At 35.7% G+C, this 16,251-nt stretch overlaps 2 protein-coding genes across 3 annotated transcripts in view; one reads left to right on the top strand and one right to left on the bottom strand.

Moving 5' to 3' along the window:
* The window catches only part of FGFBP3 (fibroblast growth factor binding protein 3), a 130,380-nt gene that overhangs the window by 76,077 nt on the left and 38,052 nt on the right, over positions 1-16,251 (bottom strand). The gene's annotated exons all lie outside the window — the stretch shown is intronic.
* Positions 1-16,251, top strand: part of BTAF1 (B-TFIID TATA-box binding protein associated factor 1) — a 98,458-nt gene that overhangs the window by 62,812 nt on the left and 19,395 nt on the right. The window contains exons 20-26 of the mRNA XM_082721929.1: positions 3,082-3,508; positions 4,627-4,817; positions 6,461-6,614; positions 6,693-6,802; positions 8,260-8,461; positions 9,475-9,623; positions 15,904-16,056. Of these exons, the coding sequence (XP_082578055.1) occupies positions 3,082-3,508; positions 4,627-4,817; positions 6,461-6,614; positions 6,693-6,802; positions 8,260-8,461; positions 9,475-9,623; positions 15,904-16,056 (1,386 nt within the window). The remainder of the gene's footprint in view (positions 1-3,081; positions 3,509-4,626; positions 4,818-6,460; positions 6,615-6,692; positions 6,803-8,259; positions 8,462-9,474; positions 9,624-15,903; positions 16,057-16,251) is intronic.

Below are 16,251 nucleotides of genomic sequence, written 5' to 3' on the forward strand. Positions count from 1 at the left end.
GCAACACATGTGTCCCACAGTAACTTGCATTTATCTCAGTTATATGTTGCATTCTCTTTACTTATACATCTTTCTCCTTTATTAGTCTCTGCATTTTTTGAGTGTGTGAAGACATTGGGTCTTACTCATCTTTTAGTATTTTTCAGTAGATACTTGTTGAATGAGTGAATGAATTAATGAATATGGGGTTATTGGAAAGCTTTTCCATAGCTTAGAATAATTGAAAATTGACAGAATCTTAGTATATTTAGGACAGCATTTTCTTTTTTTCTTTTTTTAAATTTTTTAATTTTTTTAAGATTTTATTTATTTATTTGACAGAGAGAGATCACAAGTAGACGGAGAGAGAGATAGAGGGAAGCAGGCTCCCTGCTGAGCAGAGAGCCCGATGGGGGACTCGATCCCAGGACCCTGAGATCATGACCTGAGCCGAAGGCAGCGGCTTAACCCACTGAGCCTCTCAGGCACCCAAGCATTTTCAAACTTTAAGCAGTGAAATCTTGTTTCCAATAAATCTTAGGCAGAACGCAAATAAATAAAACGAAGTAGAAAGTATAAGCTATATTGATTGTGTTTCTTTGTAGTGAGCAAATGGACGAGGTCAAAGCAGATATAGCTCAACTTAAAGAGTTTTGTATTTTATAAGCATAAAAGGAGCTCTTGATGGTGTGCCTGTTTTGTTTTTCATAATAAGAGGACAGTATTATCAGTCTTGTTCATAATAAAATTATTTGTAAGTCTGAAAAATTCTCCATTAAAATTTAAAAATTAAAAAAATAAATTAAAATTTTTTTAAAAATTAAAAATTTAATTTAAAAAATTAGAATAAATTAAATTTAAAAATTTAATTCTCCATTAAAAAAATTTCTTCAATGTTACAGGCTTCTCTAATATTTATCAGACTGGATCTATTTATAGAGCCTCTAAGATTACAGTTACCTATCAAACAAGAAGACTATTTTTGTTATGTAAGCCGTTACACAGTCTTTAGATGTTAATTTAAAAAACATGCTCACACAAAAACTTGTACATGAATCTTCATAGAATCATCATTCAGTATAGTAGCTAAGGGGTGGAAATGTTTTTCAACTAATGAATGGATAAATACAATATAGTGTGGGATATTATTTGGCAAGCAAAGGGAAAGAAATACCACATTCAGGATGCCTGGCTGGCTCAGTTGGTTTAGCATCTGCCTTTGCCTCTGGTCATGATCCCAGGATCCTGGGATAGAGTCCCATGTTGGGCTCCTTGCTCAACAGGGAGCCTGCTTCCTCGCTGGACACTCCCCCTGCTTGTGCACTCACTCTCTCTCACTCTGACAAATAAAATCTTAAAAAAAAAAAAACTATAAAAAAGGAAATCTCACATTCATCTCTACAACACTGATGAACCTTGAAAGCATACTAAATGAAAGGAACCAGTCACAGGAGATTCACACACTGTATTAGTCCATTCATATGAAATGTCCAGAATAGGCAAATCTATAAAGATAGAAAATATATAAGTGGTTGCATAGGGCTGGAAAGAAATGAGGAATGGTTGCTAATCACGTATGAATTTTATATTGGGGATGATGAAAATGTTCTAAAATTGTGATGTGCAACTCTGTGTAGAATAAAAATCGTTGAAAAAAAATCGTTGAATTATACACGTTAAGTGGGTGTATTGTATGTCAAGTATATCTCAAATTGTTAAAGATGTATTGAACAGTCATTTAATGTGGCTTGTAAAGTAGTCTGATATCACAAGGTTATAGCTTTAGGCAACTCTTGGTGAGTAAAACATTCGTGACTGTTGCACTAGTTTCTTTCCCTTTTTTTATGTATTCCCCCAAGCCCCCGGCATTTTCACGAGAAGGGAGGTCAAAGAAAGAATGAAAATAATGCAGTTAATACTTAGCCACTTACCGATAGCTGGCCCAAAAGTTTTTTATTTTTATTTTTTAAGATTTTATTTATTTATTTGACAGAGATCACAAGTAGGCAGAGAGGCAGGCAGAGAGAGAGGGGGAAGCAGGCTCCCTGCTGAGCAGAGAGCCAGATGTGGGGCTCTATCCCAGGACTCTGAGATCATGACCTGAGCCGAATCACCCAGGCGCCCCTGGCCCAAAAGTTTTTAAATTGAGAAGAGTATTTTTCTGTGAAAGGAAGTTGGTGAGATTTGGTATTTCTTTTTTTTTTAAAGATTTTATTTATTTATTTGACAGAGAGAGATCACAAGTAGGCAGAGAGGCAGGCAGAGAGAGAGAGAAGGAAGCAAGCTCCCTGCTGAGCAGAGAGCCGGATGCGGGACTTGATCCCAGGACCCTGAGATCATGACCTGAGCTGAAGGCAGAGGCTTAACCCACTGAGCCACTCAGGCGCCCCAGATTTGCTATTTCTTAATTTAGTTTATATTTGCTGATAGATTTCTCATTTCACCAAACTACTGTGTTGGCATTCTGTGTAATTTTCTATTAAACTTATTCGATATATTTAAAGGATAGGTAATTTTGTTAATTTCCGTAGAGAGAGAGAGAGAAAAAGAGAGAGAGAGAGAGAGAGTGTGTGTGTGTGTGTGTGTGTGTAGTTGACACACCAGTGTTACATTAGTTTCAGGTATATGACGTAGTATAGGCTATGTAGTCAGTGGTATTGTGGTGGTGGTACATGAACACTTATAGAATATGGTGTTATTGTTAAGTCAGATTAAAGTTTAAACTTGGGAGATTTTATTTTATTTTTTATTTTTTTAAGATTCTATTTATTTATTGGACAGAGAGAGAGAGATCACAAGTAGGCAGAGAGGCAGGCAAAGATAGAGGGGGAAGCAGGTTCCCTGCTGAGCAGAGAGCCTGATGTGGGACTCAGTCCCAGGACCCTGAGATCATGACCTGAGCCAAAGGCAGAAGTTTAACCCACTGAGCCACCCAGGAGTCCCTAAACTTGGGAGATTTTAGACATTTAGTTTACTGAATACTAAAATAATACTGGATATTGTGGAACTTAAAATTGAAACAAAGCTTTCTGTTGCCCTTTAGTTTACAGACTATTTAGGATTGATGTCATTAATGATTTTTAATTTCTCTTTTTTTAATAGGTCACTGCTGTTTTTAATGAAGTCACATCATCTTTTGATTTAAATCCTCAAGTGTTACAGCAGTTAGATAGTAAACGACAGCAGGTCCACATGACAGTTACAGAGACCAACCAGGAGTGGCAAGTGCTACAGTTGAGAGTGCATACTTTTGCTGCATGTGCAGTTGTGAGTTTGCAGCAGCTTCCAGAGAAATTAAATCCTGTCATAAAGCCATTAATGGAGACAATTAAAAAAGAAGAGAATACACTAGTACAAAACTATGCAGCTCAGTGCATAGCAAAACTACTTCAGCAGTGTACAACAAGGACACCCTGCCCCAATTCAAAAATTATTAAAAACCTTTGTAGCTCACTTTGTGTGGACCCATATCTAACTCCTTGTGTCACATGTCCAGTACCGACACAAAGTGGCCAGGACAATTCTAAAGGTATATATCTAAACCTACATTTGGGGTAGAGAACCATTTAAATTTGTTTTCATTTACTGTAGGTATCATTTAAGCACAAATCCAGTTTATGTTGGAGTTTTTTTCCCATTTTGCATTTCCTGGTAATCAAGTAACAACCCTCTAAACTCAAACCACTCCTAGAAGACCTAAAAGACTTGATATTTCATATGACTGAAATCTGTGAGATAGGTTTAACCCTACCCTCTCTTTCCAGACCATTATTATAAGAGTTTACTGTTTATGGGACTAGAAAACTTAATTGTATCAAATGTTGAATAAAAATTTCATCGTATAAAACTCTGTTTCTCTAATTTAGTGCATGTCTTATAAATGAACTCTGTTACCTTTAGCAAATAATGTGTAGCCATTCTGGGGGGAAGATGTGTAGCCATTCTGATTTCATCTGGAAAACAAGAATTGCTCTCTGCAGGCTAGTATCAAGGACCAGTGTTTTTTTACATGCCTTAATCCTATGTGATTTATTTTTTGTTTGTTTATAAGATTTTGGAAAAGCAAATTACTCAAAATGTAATAGATTTACAAGTTTGGTGCAGTGTAGGTCATAACAAAATGTAAACAAACTGGAAGAGAGGGTGGCATTTTGAATATCCTCATCTTTAAACTATAATAGGGTAACAATCTCCCTCCCTTCCCCCCTCCAACCCCTAGTATTATTTGAGCCAGTAATATTTTGCACAGTGGTCAATGTTTCTGAATTTATGGTGACCATGGACATTTCTTTAGAACTTGCTTGCAATGTTTTTTGTTTCTTTTTATGCCTAGAAGCAGTCATTTATTTTTTAAAAATTAACATACTTAACTGAAGGCTCAAAATAATTTTTGCATGTCATATTTCTTATTAACATGATTTTATAATTTTATATTAAGTATGGTCCTATGCAAATATTCAAAACATTTAATATTGTAAATTATTGACTGTTTTATTATTATCTCATTGACTAAAGAAAATGTCATCTGCTTATAAAAATTGAGGTTTAAAGACATAGTTTTAAAAATATGTTTTATCTCTTTCGGAGCAGGAAGCATTTGGTCACCTCTATTATGCTTAAAAAGTTATTTAATTTTTTTCCTTTTAGGATCCAACTCTGAAAAAGATGGGATGCACCATACAGTCACCAAACACAGAGGTATAATTACACTCTACAGGCACCAGAAAGCTGCTTTTGCTATCACAAGTAGGCGAGGTCCTACCCCCAAAGCAGTAAAAGCTCAAATAGCAGATCTTCCTGCAGGAAGTAGTGGAAATATCCTTGTTGAACTTGATGAGGTAAATAGTTGTTTTGGGGTTTTCTGATGACTATGCTTTTTAAACAGATATGTTATAGGTTGAGAGCTAAATTGTCATATGAGCATCCATTATTATATTTTTAAGTGATAGAACTGGAATTAACCTTTTGTAGTAATTCCACAACATGATCCAGAAAGACTGCAAACTTCTAGTGCCAGATAATTATCACCTGCTTGACTTTTTAGTCAGCCTGCAATTTATTAAATGTGTGATATGAGGGATCTAAATTTATTTTTCCATATGAATAGCTAGTTATTCCACTGTTGAATCCTTTCCTGCATGGTTTATAATGGCACCTCTGTTATATATCATGTTTTATATATGTGAGTATCTATTGGGCTTTCTTTTCTGTTTCATTGGTGTAGTTGTTTACAGCACAGTCTTCTTTAAGGACAATTAAAAAGTGGTTTTTGAAATGTTTATAGTCACAGTATTAATGGTAGAATGATGCTCTAGGTATCTCCTTTGGTTGGCATGACATAGAAACTTAGTTCAGGGCACCTGGGTGCCTCAGCTGGTTAAGTGACTGCTTTCGGCTCAGGTCATGATCCCGGGATCCTGGGATTGAGTCCCACATCGGGCTCCTCCTGCTTTGTGAAGAGCCTGCTTCTCCCTCTACTTCTGCCTGCTACTCCCCTTCTTGTGCTCTCTCTGTGTCAAATAAAATCTTTAACAAAAACAAACAAACAAAAAACTTAGTTCCGCAATAAACTACCAGTGCTAAAAGACATGTGTCTAATATATTTCTGTAAAATATATTTTAGCTTTCTTTTTAATTTTTTTTTAAAGATTTTATTTATTTGACAGAGAGAGAGGTCATAAGTAGGCAGAGAGGCAGGCAGAGAGAGAGAGCCCGACGCAGGCCTCAATCCTAAGAACCTGAGATCATGGCTTGAGCTGAAAGCAGAGGCTTAACCCACTGAGCCATCCAGGCGCCCTAGGTTTCTTTTTTAAATAAGAAATCTTACCTTCTTACCTGTGTTTCTTTCAAAATATTCTGTATATATCTTTTTCACTGATTCTAATCTTACCATAATAATTTTAATTAAAAAATTTACTGTGATTTTGGTATTTATATCTCTATGGTTTATATAGTTCTTCCTTTACTTAAAAAATAATTGTAAAAATATATGCATCTTTCTGGGGGGATAGTTTTTTTGTATTAGGATGAAATTATTGCCAAGTAAGAGTATATTAATCTTATTATTAGATTCAACAGATGCTTTTATTATATCCTTTAAGTGAATATAAATATAAGGACAGTTTATTTTATCTCCTTCTCCTTGGCTGGTAAGTTTTCTTTGGGGGCAGGGAGCAAGGGAAAAAATTGTCACTTAGGACTGTCTCTAGAAACTGCATATTCTTCTTCTCCTTATTTTTCAGCTCCAAAGGAGTATTTTACTTTGGATGGGAAAATCTAGTTTGGGGTTTTATGCCCATGTAAATTTAATTATTGAAAGACATTTGTAGTGATAAATACGTTTATAATTGCTTAATTGGTGAATGGTAACACCATGAGTTCTTAGATGGTGACTTTTAAATTCTCTTAATAAAATTTCAAACCCATTATGCTTTTTTTTTTTTTTTTTCAAACTCTCTTATCAGCTAATATTTCATTTTAGGCCCAGAAGCCGTACCTGGTACAGCGAAGAGGAGCTGAATTTGCCTTGACAACCATAGTGAAGCATTTTGGTGGTGAAATGGCAGTGAAGTTGCCTCATCTCTGGGATGCTATGGTTGGTCCATTGAGGAATACAATCGACATAAGTAATTTTGGTGTGTACATATTTCTGTGTTGGACTTTAAAATATTATTTGCAAGGTGATACACACTTAAATCGATATATCTTAATAGATGGAAAGTCCCTCTTGGAAAAGGGAGATGGTCCTGCCCAAGAACTGGTGAATTCTCTGCAAGTTTTTGAAACAGCAGCAGCTTCAATGGATTCTGAACTTCATCCCTTGGTAACTAACTAATGCAAGTGTAATTTTCTTCTAATAAAACAAGTGGTTTTATTAAAAAGTCTTAAGGCTTAAAATGTGTAACTTTGATGTCATCCCTAGCAATTGCATTGTCTTTTACGTGGTATAACTAGATTCCTTCTTTATTGACAGCACATTTCTTGTGGGCTTTGAGGCAGAGTTTGGTGCATGAATGTTAGAAAACTTACTCTGGGAGCTTAGAATATGGAGCACTGGGGACAGGGCTCTGATACAGAAGTCTGGTATAAACAAAAAGTTACAGCCCTATTAATTTATGCCATATTTAATAATATAGCTCCAAGAAAGGAAGAACACAGGTAATAAAACTTCTTCCTAAGATAAGTGTAAAGGTAGAGGAAGTTACCTGAGTTGAAGCTGTTCAATGGCAAAGAACATTGGTTTGTGTTTTTTGACTATTAAAATAAATATTTCTTTTTAAAAAATTATGACAGAGGAGAAAAACAGACTAGAGAATTAAATATATGGGTTTTCCATAGAAGGAAGCAGTATTCTTTCCATATAACTGTAGTAGGAACTCTGCAATTTACAGTGCTGTTAAGTGTGCTAGCTCCCATTCCCTATTCATATCTAACAGAAAGGAGTGAATCTAGGAGAAAGAAGAACAAACCTTTTCTGTTTATATTATATAGAGTAATGAAGTTATATCTTTCTACTTGTTAAATTTTGCTGATTTATCATTAGTAGAGAAGGGCAGAATCCATCTGTATGCTCTCACCCTTCTATGATCAGCTTAACATTCATCTAAGGTGTAAGGCTAGTCTGTTCACCATTAAGATTAATCCTGGTATTCTATGCAGCAGGCATTTATTAATGACATATATCATGCTTTTGTGATTATAATGCCTGAGGTAAGCCAGGAAGCTGAAGTGGGAAATACCTACCAAAGGATGGTGCCTAGAACAAATTAGGATCACTTAACCCAGTGAGTAAAAAGTATGTATCTAGGGGTGCCAGGTTGACTCAGTTAGTTGAGTATGTGGCTCTTGATTGGGGTCATGAGTTCAAGCCCCACATTGGGCATCGAGCTTACTTGAAAAAAACAAAAACAAAAAAAAGCATATGTACCTAAACCTAGCCCAGAGCTACCAAATTGGGAAGGGACTGGTGATCACGTGTGGTGTCATTTCTCCAATGTCAGGGGAATTTACAGGTACCTATTTTGTGCACCCTGATACCTTAAGAGAAAAGAAACAGGAGAAGTGATGTACCTTTTCGTTTAAAGAGTTTCAGTTCCTTAGATTGGATTTAGATTAATTTTTTATTGAGGATGTTTTGACAATAATGTTTGAGGAGCTATTGGAGATATTCTTGGATTTGTCATTTAGAATATTAAGAACCTCTGAGTATGGGCTGTAGTAGTTATATTTTAAACAGTAGATCCCCTAATATTCTGATTGTCTTAAACTTTTTGTTTTTAGTTGGTACAGCATTTGACCCATCTTTATACGTGCCTTCAGTATCCCAGCACTGCAGTGAGGCACATGGCTGCTCGTTGTGTAGGCGTCATGAGCAAAATAGCTACCATGGAAACAATGAATATTTTTTTGGAGAAGGTTCTTCCATGGCTAGGAGCAATTGACGATAATATCAAACAAGAGGGTGCAATTGAAGCACTTGCATGTATCCTTTTTTATTTTTAAAACTTTAGAAATTGTATTCATTTTACTTAAGGTTGGCTCTAGTAAAATTCATTAATTCATTTAAATGTTCATAAATAACCTGTCTTGTTCCAAAAAGAAAAATACTCTATTTTGAAGTATCTTTATATTACATTATAAATACATTGCAAATATATTTACATTTTATTTTGAAAATTTTCGCAGAGTTTGAAGAATTACTATTTTAAGAGTTCTTTTTTAATAGGCAAAAATAATTTCAGGTACTTTATAAAATATATTTCTAGTAACTCATCTATTGGTTTATAATCAGTGTTGTATTAGTACTAATCAGACACTGTGTATGTAGTCTGTATTTTATAAACATAGTATGTTTTCAAAGTTCATTATATGGGTGGAAAATGACTAACTGTACTAAATAACTAGAAATACACAGACAAGCTTTTTGCTGTGGGTACAGCATCCATTGGCATTCTTTAACTCGAAGTTACTGAAAGAAATGTGGATGGAGAGCAAATCAGTAGAAACTCTGATTCAGAAATGCTGAAGAATGCAGGAGTACTAAACTTATTGGGCCCTGCTGTGTCCAGTTTATGACTGTCAGGATTTTGGTTGGAAATTTGGAATTAATCTTTGAGTGGCATTGAATTGTGCTCCCTTGCTTGCAGTGTTACTCGTTTTATTTTGGTATTGGAATTCTAGCAACGTATGAGAATTTCTCTATGAGAAAAACCTAATTAAAACTTCCTCCAGCCTCTTTCAGGTGAAAAGCCTGATTTTATAGTCCTTATCAAGAGAAAGTTACATAATACTTACAAAGGAGAACAGTGTACAAATGCAGTTATAATTGAATCATAGATCTCAAGGGATAGTCTGTTCCCTTGTGATGTAGATGAGAAAATGGAGAACCATTTTAGAAGTTAAAATCTTGATATATTTTAATATATCAAAATATATATTTTGTTTGTGAAAACATTAACCTCAGAAGTTTGGAAATTTCCTTAATAACTTACTCAGGTGTAATGGAACAACTGGATGTTGGTATTGTTCCATATATTGTCCTTTTAGTTGTGCCTGTGTTGGGAAGAATGAGTGATCAGACAGACAGTGTAAGATTCATGGCTACACAGTGCTTTGCAACACTAATTAGACTCATGCCACTTGAGGTAAGTTGAAATACTTGGTTTATAGACTTAATGTTTTCTATAATTTCATCTGTAATAACTGTAATTTTTTAAAAACAATGTCAGGTTAAAAACATTGTGAATATATGCTTTTATTTATTTTGAGCCGATGTCTAGAAATGGAATAACTGGATCATATGATGTTGAACTTTTTGAGAAATTGCCAAACTGTTTTCCAAACTGTATCATTTTTGATTCCTACTTCAAAGTATAAGCATAAGTTGGAAAACCTCTTTTAAAATAAAGTTTGCCTATGCCTGCTGAACTTGAAGATTCCCATCCCAATAACCCAGCAAATTCATCCTAGATATATGGCCTAGGGAAATTCATACACATGTAACAAGACCTATCTTTAAGAACATTTATTATAGCATTATTTATTGTAGTCTAAAACCACTTAAATATTCATTATCGGTGGAGTAGATATGTTTAATTGGATGACAATGGTGATGATACTACAATAGAATGAAAATAGAAAAAACAATATTAATCTTTAACATAAGATTCTGTTTTTATGATGTTCAAAAATAGATAAAGGTACATGGGATGCATACTTATGGGGTAAAGGCATAAAGAAAAGTAAGAAACAGGTTGCCGTGAAAGTCAATAAAGTGATTACCTCTTGGGGAAAGGAGAGTGGGTTGTCACTGAGAAGGAGCGTATGGGATCTTCTAGGATTATGGCAGGGCTATTTTTATTGACATGGTAATGGTTATAAAGTTGTTTGTTTTATAAAACTACATTTATTTATATATTCCTCTGTATGGCTTATTCCACAATAAAAAGTATTAAAATAACTACTATGACAAAAAGAAATACTAGACTATGGGTGCCTAGGGTGGCTCAGTCAGTTAAGTGTCTGCCTTCCGCTCAGGTCACGATCCCAGAGTCCTGGGATTGAGCCCCGCATCAGGCTCCTTGCTCAACAGGGAGTCTGCTTCTCCCCCTGCCCTTCACCCTGCTTGTTCTCTCTCTCTCTTTCTCTTTTTCAAGTAAATAAATAAATACTTTTAAAAAAAAGTACTAGGGACGCCTGGGTGGCTCAGTTGGTTAAGTGGCTGCCTTCGGCTCAGGTCATGATCCCAGTGTCCTGGGATCAAGTCCCACATCGGGCTCCTTGCTCGGCAGGGAGCCTGCTTCTCCCTCTGCCTCTAGCCTGCCACTCTGTCTGCCTGTGCTTGCGCTCTGTATCTCTCTCTCTCTCTCTCTCTCTCTCTCTAACAAATAAATAAAAATCTTAAAAAAAAAAAAAAGTACTAGATTACTCTATTGAAAGACACAAGTCATTTCCAGAATAGTTTCCATCTTCTGCTTCCAAGGTGTTACTTGTATTTTTAAATTCTTCATGCTTGCATCCTCCTCTATTTGTAAACTAAATTGTTAGTTCCCTTTGGCCCTTTGTCACTTTGGAATCAATGAGTGATAGGAAACCACCATGTGTTCTTTGAGCAATAGAGGAGATGCTGAAAATGGTGTTTTAGGAAAATTAATCCTAACAGCTGAAAGCAGTTTAATAGTTATTAGGAAAATCAGTTTAATGGCTGTTTATGGATTAGAATGGAAATACCCCCAAACAGTGCCCAGTCCACTGTGAGGTGCTAAAGTCTTTTTTAGAATTTATTTTTAAGTAATCTCCACATCGAACCTGGGGCTTAAACTTATCACACTGAGATCAAGAGTTGCACATTCCTTCACCTGAGCCAGTTGGGCATAGGAGTCTTTTTTTCTTTTCTTTTTTTTAAAGGCAGGGGGGGACTAACAATATTTGGTAGCAGATTGGCAAAGTAAAGAGACTTTGACCTTTAGAGATTGAGAAAAGATTAGTAAAATTCTCTTTGATGTCAGAATTAAAAGAATGTGATCTATGTTTTACTTTTGACCATGACCAAAACACAGGGACCAGGGCACCTGACAGGCTCAGTTGGTGGAACATGCCGCTCTTGATCTTAGAGTTGTAAGTTCAAGTCCCATGTTGGGTGTACAGATTACTTAAAGATAAGATCTGCAAAAGAAAATAGAAAAACCAAATTTATCTTCCTATCTTAACTAGAAGACTAAACAAAATAAATTAAAAAGTGGTTTTCAGGTATTAAACAATAGGCAACAGAGGACAGTGATTCATGAGAGAAGAGAAACAAATGAAGTCGGGCGCCTGGGTGGCTCAGTTGTTAAGTGTCTGCCTTTGGCTCAGGTCATGATCCCAGAGTCCTGGGATCGAGCCCCACATTGGGCTTCCTGCTGGGCGGGGACCCTCTTCTCCCTCTCCCACTCCCTTTGCTTGTGTTCCTTCTCTCTCTGTGTCTCTCTCTGTCAAATTAATGAATTAAATCTTAAAAAGAAAAGAAAAGAAAAGAAAAGAAACAAATGAAGTGTCCTAGCTTGCTGCCTGAAGTGAGTTTCCAAGCCGTAGGATAGGGAAGTGAAACCTAAACAGAGCCTCAAAAGCATTACCAAGTTGAATGGTCAAGACTTCAGAGTGTAGGTAGGACAAGATGGTTAGAATTTGAAAGGCCGAGTACCCAAGAGTAGTACCTACATGGAGAAGAAGCTCCAAAAGTCCACACTAAGGTTCAGTACTCATCTGGGCATATTTATGTTTGAGACTAGAAGAAAAGGATGTTTGAAAGGCATAGGTGGAACAATTCCCAGAGCTCACAAAGGGCTAGGAATAGTTTGTGTTTCCATCAGGCTGAATCAGAAGACCTTCCACCATTTAGAGCATTAACGACGGTCTTTAGAAGTGTATTTCCTGTGTAATGGGATCAAATGAGCCCTTCGCAAAATGCTTATTTGGACCTACCTTAACAAAGCTTTAAAATAAACCTCAAAAGGAGGATTTAAATGATTTTGAGTAACTTAAACTGTATCCTAGAAAATAACTCCGATATTAAAACCAAAAAAATCCAGCACCCAAGAACATAAATGACGTTTGGCACCCACCAAAAAATGACCAAGTATGAAAATATATCCAATAACCATCAGAAAGGTCAGTCAATAGAAACAAACCCTGAAATGACCCAGAGAATAGAAATAGTAGACAAGGACATTAAAATATACCCCATGTGTTCAAGAAGTAGAGGAAAGCATGAATGTAATGAAGAAAGTAAAAGGTAAAAGGACAAACCAAATTGAACTTCTTTTTTTTCTTTTTAAGATTTTATTTACTTATTTTACAGACAGATCACAAGTAGGCAGAGAGGCAGGTGGGGCAGTGGGTGGGGGAAGCAGGCTCCTCACTGAGCAGAGAGCCCAATGTGGGGCTCAATTCCAGGACCCTGGGAGGGTTAAGGCAGAGGCTTTAACCTACTGAGCCACCCAGGTGCCCCCAAATTGAACTATTTAATGAAAAAATGTAATTATAAATAAAAACACTGGATGGGATGGATAGCAGATTAGATACTGCAAAAGAAAAGATTACTGAGTTTGAAGATGTAGCAGTAGGAACAAGAATATCATGCAGGTATATTTCTGTTCCACTGTATCTTGATTTCCTCTCTTACATCTTCATAGGAAGAATGTGTACTTTTCTGAAATACACACTGAGAAGGGTTCAGGGAATATCAACCAGTGATTTTGACAAAAGCTTTAATTCCCTGCACTATTAATAACTGTTGCTGATTTTACAGGAATTGGAATGAGGATGATACTCACAAGAACGATTCCTGGCACTGAGTAGCATTTATGACGCTTGGGCTTAGGGTTTCGTTGTTAGGAAATGGACCTCGTTATACAGCCTTATAGCTGGTTGTCACCTATTAAAAAAATTCCCTGAAGACAGATGTTTGAAAATTTTGTTACTTCTTTAAGAAGCACTGTGCTCATTTTGATAATTATCATTATGCTATTGCTATTAGATGTGCGAAAGTGTTAGTTTCTATCTTACTACATAGAGTTGTTAATTCCAAAACCTTTTGAAAAATATAAGGAACCTATTTTTAAGACTCAGTGTACATACTTTTTTTCTCTGATACTATTTCTCATATTATATGGAATAAATATTTTAATTGACTTTAATTGAATTGTTTCCAGAATTGTACATTTCTTCTCCCCCCCCCCCCCCCCCCCCCCCCCCCCCCGCCTCCAGGATTTTGCATTTCTTAACTTTAGAGACACCACAGGGCAGTAGTTCTCAAACTTTTTTTTCTGAGGATCTCATTACATTCTTAAAATCAAAGACCCCAAAGAGCTTTTATTGTATTTTCTGTAATAGAAATTAAAACTGAGAAATGTAAAAAGGATTTATTAGTTCATTTAATAAACCCATTAGATGTTACCATCGGTAGCATTTTTAAATGAAAAATAACTTTTTTCTAAAATGAAAATAAGTGAGAAGAGTGAAATTGTTTGATATGTTTGCCCTAATAATAGATAACTTGATTCTTGTATTTGGGCATTCACTCTGTTGCAAAAATGCTTCTTGGGTTGAGGGTATATGAAAAAAGTCAAGCCTCAGAGATGGTAGTTGAAAAAGTGAGCAGTATTTTGACAGCCTTTTCAAATAATTGTGGATGTTCTTTTATCTGATAGCATACCAAAACTCAAAAGGAGAAAGCTTATTAAATTTATGTGCAGTGTGGAATCTAAAATCCTATCAATGACTATAAAATCTATGTTAAAATTTATTGGTTTATCTTAGACTTTTCAGTAGCTCTTTTACCCATACATGATTTTTTAAACATAAGCATTGGTCATTTGGAAAACAGTAGTTCACTGAGTTATGTAAATCTTTTAAAGTTGGTATATTTCATCCTAAAATAGCAAAAAATCCGATTCATAATATCACCAACAGAAATTCTTTTTTAAGTATTGGGAAGCTTAGGGGTGCCTGGGTGGCTCAGTGGGTTAAAGCCTCTGCCTTCGGCTCAGGTCATGATCTCAGGGTCCTGGGATCAAGCCCCGCATGGGGCTCTCTGCTCCTCGGAGAGCCTGCTTCCTCCTCTCTCTCTCTGCCTGCCTCTCTGCCTACTTGTAGTCTCTGTCTGTCAAATAAATAAGTATTGGGAAGCTTATACATAAGTTCAGGTTCACAATGCTGTTTCTTTTGAAAGATTGCATTTTATGACTAACAACAAGTTACGTTGTTTTCCTTGAAGTGACAGATTGATTTTTGAGAAAATGTTGGCCCAGTAGTCAAGTCAGAATAATTATAGTTTGTCAGTCCATTCAAGTAAAATTCTGTTCAATAAAAAATGGCTCAGTCAGATCACTATTTAAACAGTCTCACAAGTGTTTTTCCTCATCATATTGTATTTTGATAAACAGCAAAAGTGCTTTATAGGAACTTCACATTTTGTTGCACAGAATGTTAAGATGGGCATTCAAGGGTTGAGGTCTAATAAAATTATTTTTACTACTTTAAGGACACTCTCAAGTGAAACTGGCTTTAAAAAAAAAAAATGCTGGTGCATGGCTGTAACACAGTGCCTTGATTCATTCTGAGACATAAGCAGTTTTGCCCACCATTACTTTTGTGGCATCAGTGTAAATGTCAACACAGTGAAAAAAGCAAACAATGTCTTCCATTTATTTCTTTTATTATGAAATAGTTTTGACCTCAGTGGCCCTTTGAAAAAGTCTTGGGGATCCTGAGGGGTCGGCAGAATACATTTTGAGAACTGATACCCTTGGGGCATCATAACACTAAAATTGAGAAGCTCTAGTATCAGCATTGTATTTAAAATAAGTTACAGGATTCTATCTGCCTGTTTATCAAGTAATGCCTGGTGTGGGAAAAAAGTTGTAACTGTTCTTTAAAAATACCTCAGATGTGTTTATTTAGTAGTCCCATAACACTTTTATTTTTTAAGATTTTATTTATTTATTTGACAGAGATCACAAGTAGGCAGAGAGAGAGAGGGAGAAGCAGGCTCCCTGCTAAGCAGAGAGCCTGATGTGGGGCTGGATCCCAGGACCCTGAGATCATGACCTTAGCTGAAGGCAGAGGCTTATTAACCCACTGAGCCACCCAGTCGCCCCCCCATGGCACTTTTAATACCCGTCAAATTTAAACTCTATTGTCCAGTCTTTAAAAGTATTTATTATTTATTATTGGGGCACACTTCCTCCGCACCCCCATGTGCTCTTTCACATGTTCTCTCAAATAAAATCTTTTAAAAATATTTACTTCTTGTTATTGCTATTTTTGAATCATTTTTTTCTCTACATTTATATTTTAGTAAGATTTGAAATTATCCATAATTTTGAGTATGAAAAAATTAACTTTGGTAAATAGTTTTAATACTCTTTAAAAAAATCACTTCAGGCAGGCATTCCAGACCCTCCAAATATGTCAGAAGAACTAATCCAATTGAAAGCCAAGGAGCGACACTTTTTGGAGCAATTATTAGATGGGAAAAAATTAGAAAATTACAAAATACCAGTACCAATCAATGCTGAACTCAGAAAATATCAGCAGGTAAAGTTTTATTCTTATAAATAGTGATTATCCCTTTCAATGTATTTTGAAGTTTATAAAATTGACTTAGTAAAAGGCTGTATTTAGTGTCTTATACCCATTTATTATTTCTCTTTTGCCTATAAAAATAAAGATTTTTGGTCTGTACGTACGTACATGTTTTACAAGAAAAAAATTTTTATGTTCTGTTCATAT

Source organism: Mustela nivalis, assembly GCF_964662115.1.
Source record: "Mustela nivalis genome assembly, chromosome: 2".
Lineage (NCBI taxonomy): Eukaryota > Metazoa > Chordata > Mammalia > Carnivora > Mustelidae > Mustela > Mustela nivalis.